The 20,608-nt window shown below is 36.9% G+C and overlaps 1 protein-coding gene across 1 annotated transcript; it reads left to right on the forward strand.

Moving 5' to 3' along the window:
* Positions 1-235: 235 nt before the first annotated feature.
* On the forward strand, positions 236-20,286 carry LOC127648428 (prostaglandin E2 receptor EP1 subtype-like). The gene is made up of 3 exons (XM_052133102.1): positions 236-266; positions 16,068-17,005; positions 19,985-20,286. The coding sequence occupies exons 2-3, from the start codon at positions 16,115-16,117 to the stop codon at positions 20,234-20,236; spliced, it is 1,143 nt and encodes a 380-aa protein (XP_051989062.1). The 5' UTR covers positions 236-266; positions 16,068-16,114; the 3' UTR covers positions 20,237-20,286.
* The last annotated feature ends 322 nt before the right edge of the window (positions 20,287-20,608 follow it).

Here is a 20,608-nt window from a genome sequence, read left to right on the forward strand (position 1 = left end):
ATTTTTAATAAATGGCGGAACATTGGACAGAGTCACTCTTTTGGACGGAGTGGAGAGAGGGAGTACACTTGCGGTAGTGTGAGAGAGAGAGAGAGAGAGAGAGAGAGAGAGAGAGAGAGAGAGAGAGAGAGAGAGAGAGAGAGAGAGAGAGAGAGAGAGAGAGAGAGAGAGAGAGAGAGAGATTTTGCTCAGTGACTGTAGAGTGATAAGAGGGAGAGCTGCACACGGAGAAGTGCACAGCTGAGAGACATACTACTGGACACGGGGTGAGTCGGGCATATTTCTATATTTGTTTTTATTTTTTATTTCTTTATTTCTAATGCCTCAACTTCTCAGTAAGGATTTGATGATTTTTGATAACAACTGTGTAGCCAAATAAAGCCGACCCTTTGTTTATTTACAATTGATGACATGGTTTCATGCCTGATTACCCACCAGCATTGAGCTCTGAATTCATTTGATTAGTGTTGGAACTGATTTCTATTCTTCTCATAATTGGGGATGTTTGCAGTCATTTAAAGTATATGTAACGACCAAATGCAACTGCACAATGTGACCAAATATCATAGGATTTTGTACATCAAAGCATGAGAGACATCCTTGCATTGTGGGAAAACAACGAAAATGTAAAAAACGTTTAGAGAATAGCTCTGAAATTATTCCAACCACTTAGTGTTGGTTGAGAAAGATTTCTGAATTTGAGTTTGAGGAAGCAGGTTGTATTTGTTAATTGGTTCAATTAAATTTAGAAATATATTATTGTCCATTGATAGTTAATAATGCATTCACCAATGGTAATGTTTAATGTTAATCCATTAATGTTTAATGTTAATCCATCCATCGATCGTCAACCGCTTATCCTGTGTACAGGGTCGCGGGGGGCTGGAGCCTATCCCAGCTAACATTGGGCGAAAGGCGGGGGACACCCTGGACAGGTCGCCAGTCCATCGCAGTAAATTAACATCAACAAAGTTAATTAAGAAAGTATTCTTTATTGTTAGTTCATGTAAAGAATTGCTAATGCCATCTATTAAATAATGTTAACATAAACAACCTTATTTTAAGTGTCACCAAAATGTTTTCCAATAAGGTCATAAACTGCAACTTTAAAATAAACGTCTCAGCAGTAAATTGTCAGAAAGGCTCCATTACGGCCACTTTAAATGAGCTAAATTTTTTTGAAATTCCTGTCAGACAGAGAGTCTCTCACTGACCTGATATGGTCATACTGGCTTCCTAAGGAGAAATGGTGCACAGTATGGTCTTGCAGTAATGCACTCGCACATTCTCACAAAGACAATTGCTGCTTTTTGTCAGTCATCTGTTAACAATCATCCCTGACTAAGATCGCTGTGATTTGGCCCAATGTTGTCCAAGAAGAGCAGAAAGTATTTAAAAAACGAAATGTGTATTTGGGCAGGAGGAGAGTATGGTAACTAAAATGACAAAACACTAAGGCATGGCACTGATTACTCCATTATAGTCTCTTAGCAACTTCATTTTTGAGCATTGTACCACAGCATGTCATTTTGTTCATTGTAAAAAAAGAATGAGTTGAAGAAATACTGCCCTTTGAAGTCTCAGAAGTCCATTTTCTCAGTGTGAAACCCCAATATAGACTTCTGTTCCCATTATCTCATATTAGTCTGGTTGAAAGAGGAAACTGGCATTGTCAGTATCTGATGAATGACCCGAAAGTGTCAGGTGCTGTTGGACAAGCTTGGGCAGCATTTTCATTTAGAGCAAGGGGAATACTATGACATTTTATAGTGATTTTGTCAAAGCCCTGCTATTAATAATAAGACTGCGGGATGCCAAATGTTCCAGTCTCAATTACCTCAAAGTCTTTAAGACCCCATCAAATCGAAATTGGAGGCTTGTGGCTTTCGTCCATGTCTACAAGCTTTGGGGTCATATTTTTATGCTAGAGTAGTACTTTAAGGAATAGTTCTTATAAGTAGTAAATAAAATATATTTTGTAATATTTAAAGAGACCCTTTTGTTCTACAGAAAGTAAATTGGCAATTTGAACTATCACCCATAATAACACCTGCACATTATTCTATTATGTAAACACAATTTCAAGCCTCGAATTCATATGCATATGCTGCGTTGCTTAGTGGTTAACGCACTCTACCATTAAATTAAAATTTCTCTCTGATCATTTATTCACCCTTTTTCCATCCCAGATGTGTATGATGTTCTTTCTTCTGCTAAACTCACATGAAGAATTTCTTAGCTATTTCAGACCATACAATGCAAGTGAATGGTGACCAAAACTTTGAAGCTCCGAAACTCAAACAAGTCAGCCCTAAATAAATCCACACGACTCCAGTTCTTAAATTCATGTATTCTGAATGGATATGAGTGGAACAGATCAATATTTAAGTACTTTTTATTATAAATTCTCCTCCCTGCTCAGTCAATCTCCACTTTAACTTTCACTTTCACATTCTTGTTCTTTTGTTTTTGGTGATTCATATTTTTCATTTGCCTACTGAGCAGGGAGAATAATTTCTAGGAAAAAAGTACTTACATATTGAACTGTTTCTCACCCACACCTATCATATCACTTCTGAAGACATAGATTAAACCACTGGAGTCTTGTGGATTACTTCCCATTGCATTTACATTCCTATGACCAGCAGATATCCTCATGTGTGGTGTTTGGAGTGCTTCGAATCATTTTGCAACACAACATTAAAGTTTCAATTATTTTACAAGTTACACAACAGAGGAGTTACCAAATTTCTAGTGAGAATTCTGGCATTTTGGTATGCTCATCAGTCAATGCATGAAAATGGGGTAACTCTGTGTCTGCTCCATTCAATGTATGTAATGGAGTTAGACAGGGAAGCATTTTGTCTCCCTTTCTCTTTAATATGTATATGGACGATTTATCGAAGCTGCTAAACGGCTGTGGAAAGGGTTGTATGGTTAGTAACACTATCATCAAGCACTTCATGTATGCAGATGATTTGGTGATTTTTTTTGTCCATATAGTGCTGGCCTTCAACAGTTACTGAGGGTTTGTTCTCAATATGGCTCAGACTTTGATATTAAATGCAATGCTAAGTAGAGTAATATTATGATTGTTAGGAGTATGAAGGACAGGAAACTGTCATTTCCGGATTTCTCTCTGTCTGGTATTGTCCTTAAAATATGTGATGAGGCTAAATACTTACGGCATTATATAACAGATGACCTGTCTGATGATAGGGACATTTACAGACAGTGTCGTATGATGTATGCACAAGCTAATATGTTGATTTGCAAATTTAGAAAATACTCAGGATCTGTGAAGACTACACTTTTTAGAGCATAGAGTACCCCTATGTATACTGCCCATTTGTGGCAGTGCTACAGCTAGAGCAGCATGCAGAAACTCAATGTAGCTTATAATGATGGAATGAGGCTGCTGCTTAAGGTGCCACGATGGAGCAGTGCAAGACAAATGTGTGTCAGTGTAGGCGTGCCCACCTTCTCTGCTGTGCTGCGCAATATCATGTACAGATGTATGTGTAGGTTATCAGATTCTAAGTTCAGTAAGGTTCTTTTCCAGTATGTGGAACCATTGTTGTTTTAGCCTATATGTAAATAGGTGATATTGTGGACCATGTCTGTTTTTGTTTTTTTGTTTTTTGTGCTTTGGACTGTGTGTGTCTTTAATAAAGCTTTGATTGATTGATTGATTGATTGATTGATTGATTGATTGATTGATTGATTGATTGATTGATTGATTTGCATATAATGTGATCCCTTTCCTCATGTAAACTCTCACTGTGGAATCAGAAGCCAGTCATTTTGACTGGTATTTTACTGGTATTTGTTCCAACTACTGAAATTTGCTGTCATGACAACCCCATTGTGGAGTGATATAAGTGCTGTTTATGACACAGCTTAAACAAGACATTGGCTTTGTCTACAAATTCTGCTCCAACACTCCAGAATCCAGAAAAGCACCACACCTCACTTTGATCCTCCAGTGTTACTAGGACCTTCTCAACACTCTGCTGCTCTTCTTCTGCTATGTATCTAATGAACAACATAGCCAAGGGAGAATATCCACTTGCCGAGCCACTAATAGAAATTAGAACTGAACAATTTATAAAAAGATTTTAAATATATGTACAGTACGTTACCTACGGCATTATCATGTCCTTGCACCATTCTAAAATTCGAATGCACAGTTTTTGCATTTGAATATAGATTTATTTAAGTTTGAATTTTAATTTGACAGCACCACCAGCCACATCTAAAGAAGGTGAAGGACATCTTACAAACTTGTGGGAATGATTTGAGCAAGTCTTTGTTGGTGATATAAGGCACAATTTACCCATCCGGTTTTCTGCAGCCTTTCCGGACGTGGCTGGACTATGAATAATCAATGATTATACACATTTTCCCAACAAACTAAGCATAACTTTTGTAAAACAGAAACAGGGAGACTTTTCAGGATTAGTAAAAATTGCCTTTTTTTTAACCAAATTTAATAACAGGATTGCAGCAGCAATCATGTCTTGGCCTTGAAGCACTGGGCTAAAGTGCATCGTAATTTTTGGCTTATTAGAATAGCCTTATACTGGAATGTGGAAGATATCTTCAGTCGATCAAGGCTGATCATCAGAACGTAGAGGGTGGGAAACAACCAGTTTGTCAATGGCTTTAGTGCCTAGGGTCACACACTCAATCAGGAAGGCAAATTCGACTGGACTGATCCTAAAATATTGAGATATTATTTCAATACAGTCAGTATCACCTATCATTTTATCTTCGTATGGTCCTGCACTGGCACTACTGATTGAACTACAGTATTTTATTTGTTCCAAAGCTGTCCAATAAAAATGTGAATGATAAATAATAATGCAATTACAGTTTATCAAACAGCATAAACATACTTACAATGGAATCTTCAACACAGAGCATGATGACCACCTCTATTTTCTCTTTGTTTACACAAAAAATCATCTTCATAGCCATGTATACATATTTCCACATGCGCTATTAGAGAAAATAAACAGTATTCCGATGACTGCCTCCATGGCAGCAGTGGATCTGTCACTCTTATTACAGAGTTTTGCAAATGTTCTGTTCAATGCTTTGCAAATGTTCTGTGCAACATTTGTATGAAACGTGCACAAGGATAGTGTTAAGGCAGCTGATACTCGAAACCTTTGTCTTGATCCTGTAGAGAAGATCTTCACTTTCCTCTTACTCATCATACAAGTGCATCAGTCTCATCTCCCGAGACGTTGTTGTTCACATCACTGGTTCACATCACTGATTTCACTCACTCACAAGATAATAAGTACAGCACAGAGATCCTTTCACTGTTGAGAGTTTCATTTGACCTCTCTTTTAATATCCTCGTTGTTCTTTACAGTCAAAAGTTGATCAGAAACAGCAAACACACAAAAAAAAGCACAGATGCACAAAAGAAGCCATTCGACTCGCTATTCTTAAAGAGGCTTAAAGAGAGTATGGTTTTAGCATATGTTCTATCAATGTAAATACTTGTAAATAGTACAAATTATGCATGTAAACAATAAACATGTAACTATATTTATACTGTATGTATGTTCTGTATCTGTGTGTGTGTGTGCGTGTGTGTGTGTGTGTGTGTGTGTGTGTGTGTATATATATATATATATATAAATATTATGTCTTATTTATGTACAGTCATTTATTTTTCTAACCCGAATTTTTGAGGAGGCACTGCCTATTTAGCCTACTCTGAGAAATCGCTACTGATATATATATATATATATATATTAGGGCTGTCAATCGATTAAACATTTTTAGTCAAATTAATTACATGGCATGTCGATTAATTAATCAAATTAATTGCAATTAATCACATACATCATTATTTGCTGAGAAAGGCCCCAAATAAAGATAATTCATATAAATAATGCATAATAATTTAAATATTTATAAAAATAATATTTAGAGCCTATTAAAAATATATAATACGGATTGAAATTCAGATTGAAATATACTGCATTATTGTGGCAGATGAATAAAGCATTGATTAGACAATACAAAAAGGGGCTAAAGAACTCAATATATTGTTTGTTTTATTTTAATATCATTGAACAAGCCTACAGATTGATTGTGTTAATGTTTTCACATTTTATATATATATATATATATATATAATTAATCGCATATTATATGCAAATGTATAATATATGCAATTTATTATATGCCAAGTGTATAAAATGAAATAAATTACAACATAGTAAAATAAAATTGCACAAAATGATTCTCAAGATATGTCTAGTTCAAGAGAGGCTAGGGGTGTGCTGCGAACCCAATTCTGTATTTGTATCTGCATCTGTTCATTTGACAAAATTATCTGTATCTGTCTCAGTATTCAGGTGTGGGCGGGGCTTACACCAGAAGTGCGTCAATACTAAATGAAATGCCAATTTTTAAGTATTACTCTTATTTATAGTTTCTGTTAAAAAAAAATATGCTTTGTATATGCCTTTTCATAATAACAGCCTAATAATAATTATTATTTTTATTATACAATAATTATTTTAAAATATATATTATTTGATAATTTGTTTCTTACCAAATGTGTTGTGGTTTCTCCTAGTATTTCAGATATTAATATCAGCATGAAACAGAATTTCTGTTTGTCTGTATGTATAACAACATTATTCTGGAGGCAGGAGGTGTCAAGTAAAATGTAAAATGTTAAGAACACATTTTTGCTGTGAATAATAAATACAACTTCAAACATTAAATAAATTAAAATTAAATCAATATAGCCTAAAAACAGACAAAAGTCTCATAAGTCTATCACTGATTTTTACAATAGGACACCATTATTTAGTTAAATATAACAATAATAATAATAATGTTACATTTATAAAGTGCCTTACCAGAGTTCAAGAACAGAGCATTTTCAAGAAGAAAAAAGAGCATGTTTCAGTTTCTTCATTTAAGGAGGCATTTTCCTAATAGATGAATTCTCTATGGAGCATTTAAACCTTTATGGAGCATTTTAACTTTTTCGAATAAAATCTTTACGAGTTAATTACCTTAATCGCTGATGTAAATATAAATGTGGTCAACTTTAAAAGATGGAAAGATGAGCTCCGATGTTAAATCACTTCAGGTCAGGAATTTAACATTGCGCTCTTAAATGAATATATGAGACTCATGTGTGAAACTTGTGATACATTAGCATAGACATTTCAAGAAGTAGAAAGTGTATATGTTGTATCTTAGTTCATTCTACACTTGACAAGCTCCAGACGTGCACAATTAACAGAAACCTCAAATTGAGCCCATCCAATCTGAAATCACACCATGCACATTTCATTCATTTGGATATGTTTATTTAAAATATCACTTTATCCTTGTGCTTTTTGGATAATCATCATACAAATATATTTGTATTATTCGGATGAATCCGTTATTTGTTTTGATGTCAATATTCGCGCCTTTCCTAATAAGGTATTCGCTTCGGGCACATCCCTAAGAGAGGCCATGTCTGTTTTCAGACAACAAATGTTTCTTAAAATTAGTTAGATAATCAGTTGCTTGGGTGGAGTTAAGATATTCATTCCACCAATGAGGAACAATGGAAGTGAAAGTCAGATTAAGTAATTTTTACCCGCTTTAATTTTAAGGATCACCTGCCAATTGCAAGCTTCTGGAGGGCACATAGAATTGAAGAAGTAAGTGTAGCTAGGGGGGTGCAGAACCAGTGGCTGTTCTGTATGTGAGCTCCAATGCCTTGAACTTCACATGAGCAAATATTAGCAGCCAGTGCTGTTCAATGAAGAGAGGTGTTACATGCGCTTTCTTGGGCTCATTGAACTCCAAACACACCACAGCTTTCTGGATCATTTGCAGAGGTTTCACCAGAGCCCTTCAAGTGGAGCCTACAAGCTTAGCCAAAAATAGCATAACGCGGTACTCCCACAGACATTTTATGGGAGGTACACTGCTGAGGAGACAAGAGGCCATTCTTTTTGTATGAGTGTCTATATGGAGGATGCTTCAGTGTGCTGAATAAACTGCTTTTGTGAGGAAACAGCTCATCACTTAATGAATTGACAGCCTTTCAGCTAATCTTCAACATGTTTTACACTTCACAGACAATTTTGTGACAGGTAGGTGTCACATTACAGGTCCCCCCATTCATTTGTAATGTATCTGCAAACAGTGAATTACTGTTGTTAACACTAGTTGACCGTTACACTCTCTACTATGATAGAACCACAGAGGTTGTTATCTCAGTAATTAAAAGAATCTCTAGTTTGACTATACATGCAGGAACTCCTGCTAGAATAGCGTTGCAGTAGTCCAATCAAGATTTGACAAGAGCTTGGACAAGAAATTGTGTAGCATGCTTAGATAGGAAAGGTCTGATCTTCCAAATGTGTTCCAAATCTGCATGATCTGCATGTGCTGTCTTTGCAATGTGGTCCGTGAAGTTCAACTGATCGTCAAACACAACCTCAAGATTTCTGGCTGTCCTGGAAGGTGTAATTTTTTACAAATCTAACTGAATGGTTGAAGTTATGTTGTAGTAATCAATTTTGTCATGACAGATAGTTTTTAATACATGAATGCAGATTTATAACACACTGTCTGCCATAATAAAACAAAAATATGTTAGCTACATGCTTTAGCACTGACACAAATCAATCATGCTTACTGAAATCCAACTAGACAGTGATCAAAACAAGACTATTTTGGTTTCATTTGCATGAAAATTGACAACACAATCAAAATGTTCTCTAGATTATAAAATATACTTTTGCACCCCCAAAACAGACTTTTGGGTATAAAATGTGCATTGGTGTGAAGAGGATGCTGATCTTCAGCATGAACAAAGGGGGTCTTATTGTGGATATGCATGTGCAGTGGCATTGGTCCTGTTTGGAGTAAAATGGAGTAAAAAAACTAGCTGACCTGTTACAACTGCCTCCAATCTTCTTTACCTAGTCAGGAGGACCCCTGTATCAAGAACAGCATTAGCTGAGATAGAATTTATTTCATATGTAAGCAAAATGGGCACTATAACTGAAGTATATCCATATACAAATCTATATCAAATATAATTGAAATCGGACACAAATCAAATAGAGAGTATGTGAATCAGAATTGAATCCAATCTGGAAATTTGTATGAGTACCCAGCTCTAATATTTAGGGGAGCTATAGCCCCCTAAATTTAATTTCAGCCTGCTTAAAAGCATGTGCCTAACTCCACAATTAGCACGTAAATCTGCAATTGTCTAAAGAGGCATTCAGACTACGCAACGAAGGAGGATATGATATCACATGGGAGAGCTTCTGGTGCAAGTAAATAATGAATCACAACTTACCAATATGGAGTTTTATGGTTTTGTCTGAAGCCTTACACAGTTGGCAGAATGAAACAATGTGTGTAACCGACTCAACCGTAGCCACCAGTATTAGTCACGTAACCGTTGCTTTGTGCGCGCAATGCCCCAGTGACAAACGTGCGCAAGCATCACCAACATATGACATAATGACACAGGTGCAACGAGACGTGAGCCCCTAAAAATAAATTCATCCGTTGTGGACAGTTCATGTCTTACTTTTTAGAATGGCAGCAAAAGTGGTTCAACGTGTGAAGTAAATGCATAGCATAGCTACTAGTTCAGGCACATTGTCAGAATCCTTCTCCAGGGATTCAGCAGGCAGAGGAAGACGAGATAAATTGATGAAATCTCTCACAAGCAAAAGTAATACTAAGCAACTCTTTTTCAATTTGAGCATACCTACACTCCGCATCAGTCATCGAATGTGAAGCATATGCAACTTTGGTCTAGGCTTTAGTTTGTTTAATTCAGTCTCAGAAATTATATTAACTTGAGCTGCAGTGTCGAGCTTAAACGCAACTGTACTATTGTTTATTTGCAGTTGTACAGTCCACTCTTTCTGTTCACCTCCACCGTCTACTACTACATCCACATGTATTTTTCCAATTCACACTCAGTAACTTGATGTTGATGTTCGTTTACTTTGACAACAACGTGCATAATGATTAATTTTACCACAGTTGTTGCAATATTTCCCATATGCTGGACATTTTCTAGGTGGATGTTGCATCCCACAATGATCACACGCTTTTTGAGGCTTATCAGTTACCATCCTGCTTCGTTCCTGTTGCGTTACTTGTTTTGCAGTTACACAAGGTGTCTGATACTTCTTTACAACATCCAAAGCACAAGTCTCATTCAACAATTCTTTCGCTTGCGTTCTTACAGTCTTTGCCGCTCTACAAAGTGAAAGAGCCTTTTCCAAGTCCAAATCTTGTTCTCGAAGTAACCGCTCCATCAATCCATTGTCAGGTATTCCACACACAATTCTATCTTTGATCAATGAATCTGTTAATTCTCCAGACTCACAAGTTTTACTCCTATGTTTGAGCTCCGTCACATACTGATCAATTGCTTCTCCAATTTTCTGCATGCACGTGAATAATCGATGTCTTTCATAAGTAACATTTCTCTTGGGTATGCAAAACGCTTCAAACTGGTCTACTATCGGCTGCAACTTCAAACTCTCTCCTTCTTCAAAAGTGAAATTATTATATACTTCCAAAGCTTCGTCGCCAACCACATGAAGAAATAATGACGCTTTCATTTTTTCTGACTTATGATCTCCATCAATCGCAGACAAATATAGAAGAAATCGTTGCTTAAATCGTCTCCAATTTTCAGCAACATTACCAGACAATTGAAGGTTCGGAGGTGGCTGCAATCCTTCCATCTCCACTATTTTCTCGTCACACGTGTGTCGGTAATCCTCAAACTTTCACTTCTGAAACCACTTCTGACACCATGTTTTGCCTGGGATGATCAATCACCAGACTTCTAGTCCATTGACATGTCATGTTTAGATTTATTTAGTATCTTTCACCACGCACCCTATGGCAATCAATCTCCTCTCCACATGCTCATGCGCAAACATATACTAGACAGGGTTGCCATCACTCCATAAAACCAGCCACTATCATTACAATTACTTCCTCCCATGGTAAATTATTTTAAGGAAAAATACTTTCCTGGAGACACAGTGTGCACTGTGCAGGATATTTTGCTATATATTTTAATCACACGATTCAGCTGCTTGCTTGCTGGTATTTTGAATACAGCTTTGCAATGAAACACTCCCTTTAGCAGCGTGACTCTTCCTATCTCATCTTCTTTTTTAGGAAAGTGTGGTACTATAAACCGTGTGCAAAACACAATTGGAACATGCACAATACGCACAGCATATTGTGGTGCCTGATATGCACACTTTTATAAACTACTTTTATAAAAATAGGCTTTATATATATATATATATATGTGTATATTTTAATACACTGTAAATGAAAGAAAACAGCTTGCTTCATATATTCAGTTCAGCAACAGTTAAGGGCTCACTTTATTATTCTTTATCATATATATTATAACTTTATGATTTAGCTGTGCAGCAATTGTAGTAATTGGACAGACCACGTTTAAGTTTAAAAAGTGAATATTTGCAAATATGTTTTCTTTTTGCAGAGGGGCACCTCAGCCCAGAAAGGCAAACATGAACTTGGCCCACCTTGAGAATTACACCTACACCCACCTTTCCAACTGTTCAGGCCACTCGGCAGGTCCTATGGCCCACCTTACCTCTTAGGGCTGGAGCCAGGCCTGATAGGATAGCTATCCACAATATTCTCAGCGAGTCCACTGTATTTCGCAAGGAGGGCAGAATTTACGGTTGGCTAGCGGAAGTGCGATTGGTTGCCGTTTTGTGTGTAGCTGGTCTCCGCTTGCTTGCATATCATGCGGTTATATTCTTGCTTTTTAAATGTTGAAAACGTCTCAAAAATGTCCCGGACAATGTGTGCAGTTAATGGTTATCCTAATAATCAAGCAGAACTAAAGTTTTGTCTAAAACAGCAATGTTATGATCAGAAACCACTCGCAAAGCACAGCGCTCCAGTCCCAGATGCTGCTTCCTCCATCTGCTGCCTACAGAAAGATTGACTGAGGAACATCTGTTTGAAAAAGCTTTGGAATAATTTGTTTGTGTGATCTTTTCACTTTATTGGCAAGAAGTCATCAGCGGGGATTACTTATATTATCCACCGTTATGGTCCGGCTACAATTGATGTCCAGAAACTGAGCGCAATAAATTACATAAAAAAATAGCATTATTGTGCTGCCAGATGGGTGTACATGTGCTGAAAGTTCATTAGACATTTTGAGAGTTTGTTCATTTCTATTTAGCATATCTTTTTGTGAATGCTTCACGTGATTTGAAATGGCATTATTACTGAGTACAAAAAGTAGCAGGTGTTTTTCCTGAACTGTCTGTGAGTAGTGACGATGTTTTAAACTGTTTTCATGCTGTGATGCTAAATTGATAAATTCTACAGTGAAAGACTTTATAATTATTAGATGAGACATGTACAGTAGTGAGATGTTTTATCACCTTTGAAATGAACTGTATTCTGATTTTCCTCTTTCCTGCCTGCAATTCACTTTCTTTTGAGTGTCTTTGCAGAATGTGCATGTCTTCTCTTAAGGAATATTTGGAAAACAGTGTGGACATTAATTCAGTATAAATACAATTTTATTTGTACAGCTAGTGATTTTAATAATACTGTAAGTGTAATTAGGAGACGGGAACAGTGAGACAGGTAAGGCTCTTTAGCTTCACAAACACTTCAGCTTCACTAAAACAGACACTGCACTCTAGTCTGGCTCTCCCTCACCCTCTGGCAGTGGCGTGGTCGTTTCTGTGCCACTCTCCCCATGCTCACTGGAATTGGAGACAGGTGTTACTGTGGCCACATAGCTTTTCAGATTCTTCCATCGATGGATAAAGGCTTCTATTTGTGATATTTGGCCATCATCCACAAACCCATAATCATTGACAGACAGGTGAGGAAGAACAATAAGTTGAAAAGATCTTTTGAACGAATAGTTTAATGTATAAATACAAACTGTTTCTGGTGTTTGTGTTACAGTATTAGTTCAGAGAGTTTTCTCCTACCTGCATATATTTCTGCAGTGTGCAGTCTGTTGAAATGCATATTGAATAGCGTTTATTTAGTATTTTTAAATACTATTTTTGTATTTGAGAATGTAATTTGGTTCTAGGAGAGCATGAATATCATGTTAGATTGTAAATTTGTAAACTACAATAAAAACTTTTGGCATTCACCAGTTGTCTGTTATTTCTTCAGGTCATTTTATTGTAAGATTAATTGAAAGTAAATGAACAGAACCTAGAGTTTGAAGCTGCTAATAGCACTTACAATTGAGCTAAATTAGCTTAAAATGCATATTTGGGTAAACAGAGACTCTTAGTGTTAAAACAACAAATGTAGAAGCTGGTGTGGCACAATATTTTAAGTAAACATTTATTAATGGAAGCGCATTAATTTGGCCATAGCCAGCTAAGATTTTTTAGGCTGCTTAAAATTCCTAGTGGAATTTGCTTAAAAAGTGGGGTGCAAAAATGATGCACTATATTTTTAAGCAAATCCAGCACATAATTTTTTTCAGTGTAAAGTTAATAAAATACACATTCCTCTTCACTGTATTATACCTTTACTGCTAAAAACAAATCGAGTTACAACTTGCTCTTGGTGCCCTAATGCAGGCATTTCACCTGGAAACTACAGCCGTGGCCAAAAGTATTTGCCAGTGACATACATTTTGTGTTTCGCAAAGTTTTCTGCTTCAGTTGTTGTGCTGTTGATTCACATTGTTTCTAGATTATTGTGCAGAGTGATCAGATGCATTTTAAATAATTTCAAAAATCTTCATTGGCCAAAAAAATTAATTATCACAAAAACCCAAATTTCACAGTTTTTTGGTCCTGGCACAAAATGACCAGCTAACATAATTTCACTAATCATATCTGCAGCACCTGGGAAAGTGTGAACGAGTACTAGTCAGGTGAAATCACTCTATCATTCTGATTGGATGATAAGAGCTGACTGATTGCTATAAAAGGAGGGAAGATGTGCTTCCAACCTTTGTGTTCTTGTTCACAATGGTTAAGACGTGCAGCCATCATCGCGTTGCATCAAAAAGGAAACTGCTGCAAAGAATATTGCACCTGAAAGAATAATTTACTGGATCATCAAAAACTTCAAGGAGAGAGGTTCAACTGCAGTGTAGAAGGCTTCAGGACATCCCAGAGTGTCCAGCAAGCGCCAGGACCGTCTCCTCCTGAGGAGTCAGCTACGGAATTGTGTCGCCACCAGTGCAGAGCTTGCTCAATATTGGCAGCAGGTTGGTGTGAGTTGTGATCAACTCCGAGCACTAATAAGGCAAGAATGGATCGCCATCAGTCAGGATTTGGCCCAGAAGCTGATATCCAGCATGCCGGAGCAAATTGCAGAGGTTATGAAGAACAAGGGTCAACACTGTAAATACTGACTCTTTGCACATATACATGAAACAAGTGAAAAATAATCTACAAATACTGAAGCAGCAAAATTTATGAACACAAAACACAAGCTGTAGAGCTCACATGTGACCTTACGTGCAAAAACACTTCCCGCTTTGTACACTGGGGGCAGTGCTTAAAATTTCAGCAAGCACAGATCAACATCCGCTCAAGAAAAGTCAACCTATTTATGAATTTAATGTGAGATCAGTCTGGTTTTCCAACACTGCACAATTTGTGTAATTGTGCATCCAATTTTCTTTATAAAACCACAATAAAAGTTTTGATCTGGATTATTGAGGCTTATGTTTTATAAGGCCATTCTCATAAAACAACAGTGAAGTCACGCCTAAAGATCGGATTTGAAAACTAAATCAGATTTGTGTGCGAGAACAAATCTTCACAGCAGGATCTCATTTGTACCCAAAATGTATTATGTATTTATTAATCTGTTCTGTTATAAATGAGGTTGGGAACCAAGAACTGGTTCTATTCTTTAAAAAAAAAAATGTAAATGCAAAAACAATTGCATTTCTCATTTCTAAATCTTTTTTTTTTTTTTTTTTTTTTAGTACTTAAAATAATTACTGGAAACGTTAAGGAACCAGAATCAATTTAGATAAAAAAATTAAGAGGAATTGAAACCGGAATTGTAAAATTACTAATGATTCCAACCCTAGTTATAAAGGACTTGCTGTTGATTTGTTAAAGTCCACTGCTGCCAAAAGACATTTTAAAGCAGTTAAACGCTTGGTAGTGAGGTGAATGAAACTGTAGACTGATTGTCATGCTGAAGATTGGGTAATTAATTTTTTTAATTGGGTATTAATTTGTAATGCTTGCCAAGCAGTTTAATCCATTGTGTCTTCCTGTAAGCAATAACACATTTTCAATGTAACATTTATATTACAATTGTTCCTTTGCATGCTAAGTAGCTTTCTCCATTATGTATTTCTGTCAACAGTATTTGGACTGTTTGTTTTAATACACATTATTAATCCTTATCCTTAAAGTAAGTGCATACCTTTGAGCAAACATATTTTTGTTATACAAAATGAGTGCCAATGTATAATACCAATCTTAAATTTTAATATAGCGAGATGAGCTTTGAAAACATACAATGGAGTCGAAAAGTCTGAAATTATTTTATTATTATTATTATTATTATTATTTAAACCCGGAATAAACAAAATGATAGGATTCTGAATTATTTAAAAATGTTATGAAATAAAATTAAAAGGATTTGTTTTTATTATCTTTTTTAAATATTCTGCTCTATGTTTAAAAATCTGTATGCTTTTTTTTTCTGTGAAACACAAAAGTAGATTTTATTATTGAATATTAATAGTCCTATGACTTGTGCGCTATATACCAAGTCTTCAGAAGCCACACAATACCTTGTGTGAGAAACAAGCCTAAACAGGCAAGAACACGCAAAATTAAAAGCACAGCTTTGGAATGATGTGAGGGTGACTAAATAATAATGGCAGAGTTCAAACTTTGGGGTGAACTATTTCTTTTAATTTTTGGACCACATTGCAATTTGAGTTGTTCTCTTGGAACTGTTTGAAGACATCCATTCTGGAGATAAATCATTTATAACAACTTCTTGACATCTTTTTTCAGATCACACTCATCTTGCAAGGACTGCTTGACTGTCCTTCTGTCACGCCATGGATATTCTGTTCACATCTTCCTTGCCTGCTTCATGCCAGCACTCTAGAGACTATAATTTCACAACGTTCTGTCCTGACAACCAAACTTTCAACTCATCATCTACTGGTCTGATTAACCCACCTGCTTTTGGAATGTCCTACTTCACTATGACCCTAGGTGCACTCTCAAACCTGATAGCACTAGCAATCCTTGCCCATTCCTACGCCCGCTTCCGGCGGCGAGCCAAGGCACCATTCCTGTTACTAGCTTCAGCCCTGCTTCTAAGTGACCTGGCAGGTCACGTGATCACTGGAGCCTTGGCACTGCACCTCCATCTAGGAAGAGTCAAGCATCACGGAGCGGCAATAATAGTGGAGCCTCCTCAGGGTTACTGCAAACTGTTTGGAGCTTGCATGGTATTTTTCGGCCTTTGCCCTCTACTGCTAGGCAGTGCGATGGCAGTGGAGCGTTGCATAGGCATTACACAACCTCTCCTGCACTCGACTGTTGTTACCGTAGCACATGTCCGCTTCACTGTTCTCTTGGTCACCTCCATGGCCCTTACTTTGGCGGGACTTCCCCTACTGAATGTGGGCAACTACAAACCCCAGTTCCCTGGAACTTGGTGTTTCTTACCGGTGAACGGTCAGCTTTCCATAGCCGATGCAAGCCTTGCTTTGGCTTTTTCAATACTGGGGCTCATTTCATTGATCATCTCAGTTCTATCCAATACTATAAGTGGGCTGAAATTGTTCCAGGCAAGGTTTAAGGACCAACGTGTTAAGTCAAGCATGGCTCGAAGACATGGGTCAATTTTGTCCTCGTCTCTGCATTCATTGGATGTGGAGATGATGACTCAACTGGCTGGGATAACGGTGGTCTCCTGTGTCTGCTGGAATCCTTTTCTTGTGAGTGTGATGGTATACATGTGATAAATAGGTGTTTCTTCAACTATCGTTTTGTGGACTTAAAAAATAAGCTGTATTAAAACAGTTTTTACCACAGGACAATTCATAATGTAATTAGTGCCAAAATTGTTGGTTTTGATGACAATAGCGCCACATCTGGCAGACAGACATAAATCATTTTCAATTAAAAGGCTATTAAAATGTTTTGTGATTATTTTACTATTTGTTAAGATTCAAATTTAACAATGTTTTTATGATGGATTTTCAGATTTAAAAAGTAAAGTCTGAAAAGTAGCCAAAATATAAATAAAAAAAGAGATAAAATAAATGGTAAAATGTTTCAAAACATTTTTAACCCTTAAATGCCTTGGTGTTTTACCAAATAATTTTACATACACAAATGGATCAACAAAATGCCAAGATAGGGTAACATTTTCAAAACATTTTCAAGACAATTAAAAAATAATAGAATAAAATATACAGTATATTTCTTTATATTTTAATGCTTTGTGTTTCATATGATGCAACAAATGATAGAACTGAATTCTTTATTACCATGCTGAAATATTATGAGACTCAACCAAATTCCATAAATTAGCTACACATAACACATACAGTACAGTAAGCTACACATACAGTAGGCTATGTAATTTATCAGGCACTTATTGAGTCTAAATAGAAGTACTACTTACAGAATTTCAGTAGTACACTCCAATGGCATACTAGTCATGTGTTGTACTTGTTATAGGTTACTTTCATATTGTTTCTTCATCAAATAGCAATGTCAAATGTAAACCAAGTCAATCACTGAAACATTAGCTCCAACTTAAGTAAAGAATGGCATGTATAATATGTATGTGTGCACGTATATGGTGTACTGATAATTAACCATCATTGCACTGAAAATCGAAATAATGTAGTAGACATTTGTATGAGTATAGTACACATTCCTCTTGTAGTAAACAAAGCAATAGATATCATGTGATAGTAAACTTATATAGATAATAAATATTCATAAAAAGTATTTATTGAGGTGCAAATAAATTGTGACACTATTATTTTTCAGTTTTTTGTTTGTTTGTTTTTTGAGGAATGTTAAAGGAATAGTGCACCCAAAAATGAAAATTATCTCATAATTTATTCCAGATATATATGACTGTCTTTCTTCTGCTGAACATAAAGGTTTTCATAATAATATTTCAGCTCTGCATGTCCATATAATGCAAGTGAATGTTGACCTTTGAAGCTCCAAAGCAAAAAAGTAACCCATATGACTCCAGTGGTTAAATCCATGTTTTCAGAAGCACTTTGATAGGTGTAGGTGAGAAACAGATCATTATTTAAGTATTTTTTTACTGTATATCTTTACTGTTTTTCCCCCTTTCTCGCCAATTTGGAATGCCCAATTCCCACATGGTGGCGTAGTAACGTGCCTCAGTTTGGGTGGCGGAGGACGAATCTCAGTTGCCTCTGTGTCTGAGATGTCAATCCGTGCTTCTTATCACGTGTTACCACGGAGACATAGCGCGTGTGGAGGCTTCACAACATCCTCCTCGGCATCCATGTACAACTCACCACACGCCCCACCGAGAGTGAGAACCACATTATAGCAGCCATGAGGAAGTTACCCCATGTGACTCTACCCACCCTAGCAACTGGGTCAAGTTGGTTGCTTAGGAAACCTGGCTGGAGTCAATCAGCATGCCCTGGATTCAGTGTCAGTGTCAATATTCGCTTAGTTACCCAGGTCCCCGTAAATCTTCACTTTGACAAGCTCTCCTATGCACGTTCACGAGAGAACCAAGTTCTTTTTTTAATTTGCATTCTTTGTGCATATCGCCACCTAATGTGCAGGGAGAAGAAAGAAAAAAGGAGGGATAAAGTAAAGAAAAAAATCAATAAGTCATATTTGCACAACAACCCTGTAGGTGGCGATGTGCACGAAGAATGCAAACTGGCAAAAAATAGAAGAACAACTCAGTCCTCTTATGAATGTTTATTCGAGTGCTGTTAGAAAAGAACATAATTATTGATCTGTTTCTCACCCACACCATCATATATAATATTTTATGTGATATTTGGAGCCTCAAAGGTCTGGTCATCATTCACTTGGATTGCATGGACCTACAGAGCTGAAATATACTTTTAAAATCTTTATTTGTGTTCAGCAGAAGAAAGAAAGTCATACACATCTGGGATGGCATGATGGTGAGTAAATGATGAGAGAATTTTCATTTTTGAATGAACTATCACTTCAAAGAGGTGGGGGCATATCTCCTGAACATGGATGAGGTAAAAGGGGTGAAATGAGGTCCTAGGTGACAGGTTACTAAAGAACCGAGGCATGCATTTAAGGTTTAATGTGACCTTCATATAACTAAAATATATATTTTTTCTGTTAGTTTTAATAAAAATCAACTCTTGTGGGCTTGGGTAGCTCAGCGCGTAAAGACGCTGACTAACACCCTTGGGTCACAAGTTCGAATCCAGGGCATGCTGAGTGACTCCGGCCAAGCACCAAAGTGGACCGGTTGCTAGGGTGGGTAGAATGGGTTGGGTAGGTTAACCTCCTCGTGGTCGCTATAACGTGGTTCTCGCTCTCGGTGGGGCACGTGGTGAGTTGTGCATGGATGCCGTGGAGAATAGCATGAATTAAGCCTCCACACGCGCTATGTCTTCGTGGTAACATGCTCAACAGGCCACGTGACAAGATGTGTGGATTGACGTCTCAGACGTAAAGGCAACTGAGATTCGTCCTCCTCCAGTCACATGGTCACTATACCACCACGAGGGCTTAGAGAGCATTGGGAATAGTGCATTCCAAATTGGGGAGAAAAGGGAGAGAGAGAAAAAATCAACTCCTGTGACATACAATCGTACATAGTTGTGGAAACACCCGAATGCTCATTTTCTGCATTTGTGATTTATTTATTTTTTTATTGACTGGTTAATGCCAAAACCTTTGCCTTCATTACACAGATTTACATCCTCATATCTGTGATCAAGTTTTATGAAGGAATCAGCAGACCGGAGCACCAGTGTGAGAAACTGCTTCTACTAGTCTTGCGCTTGGCCAGCTGGAACCAGATTCTGGATCCATGGGTTTATATCCTCCTGCGACGAGCAGTTCTGCGCAGAGTCCTTCAGCTGCTGCAGTCTGATGATAGAGTCATGTTCACACAAAGCAGCTCTTACACTGACTCTCACAGAAAGAAAATTAGTTTACACTGATTAGACATTTGTTTATGTTAATAATGAATATGTTTACATACAGTATGTGGTCAGGCACCAAAAAATATGTGGAATTTATGTGTTTATCTGTAGCTGTCAAAAGAGAATGAGAGAGTATGTAAAAAGGACTAAAACAAGTGTTTTTTGTATCTATTTACTGTTGCACAATTATTCTTTTAGCATGAAATTGTTGAGTTTACAAAAATTGTGTTTTCCCTTACAAAAATGTTCCATGGAAACCAAAGATTCCTCCAAAATAGTACAGTTAGTACACTGACTGGTACTTAAAGAACCTACTAGCTACTATTAGCCACCACTGTCATTTGTTCACCAGTAAATCTGGTTATTTACTGTTAAAGTCTTTTGAGCATG

Source organism: Xyrauchen texanus, chromosome 8 (assembly GCF_025860055.1).
Source record: "Xyrauchen texanus isolate HMW12.3.18 chromosome 8, RBS_HiC_50CHRs, whole genome shotgun sequence".
Taxonomy (NCBI): Eukaryota; Metazoa; Chordata; class Actinopteri; order Cypriniformes; family Catostomidae; genus Xyrauchen; species Xyrauchen texanus.

Coding starts and splice junctions, on each gene's coding strand:
- LOC127648428 (XM_052133102.1), top strand. CDS start 16,115: ATGGATATTCTGTTCACATCTTCCTTGCCTGCTTCATGCCAGCACTCT. Junction 17,006..19,984: donor TCTGCTGGAATCCTTTTCTT/GTGAGTGTGATG, acceptor TTCATTACACAG/ATTTACATCCTCATATCTGT.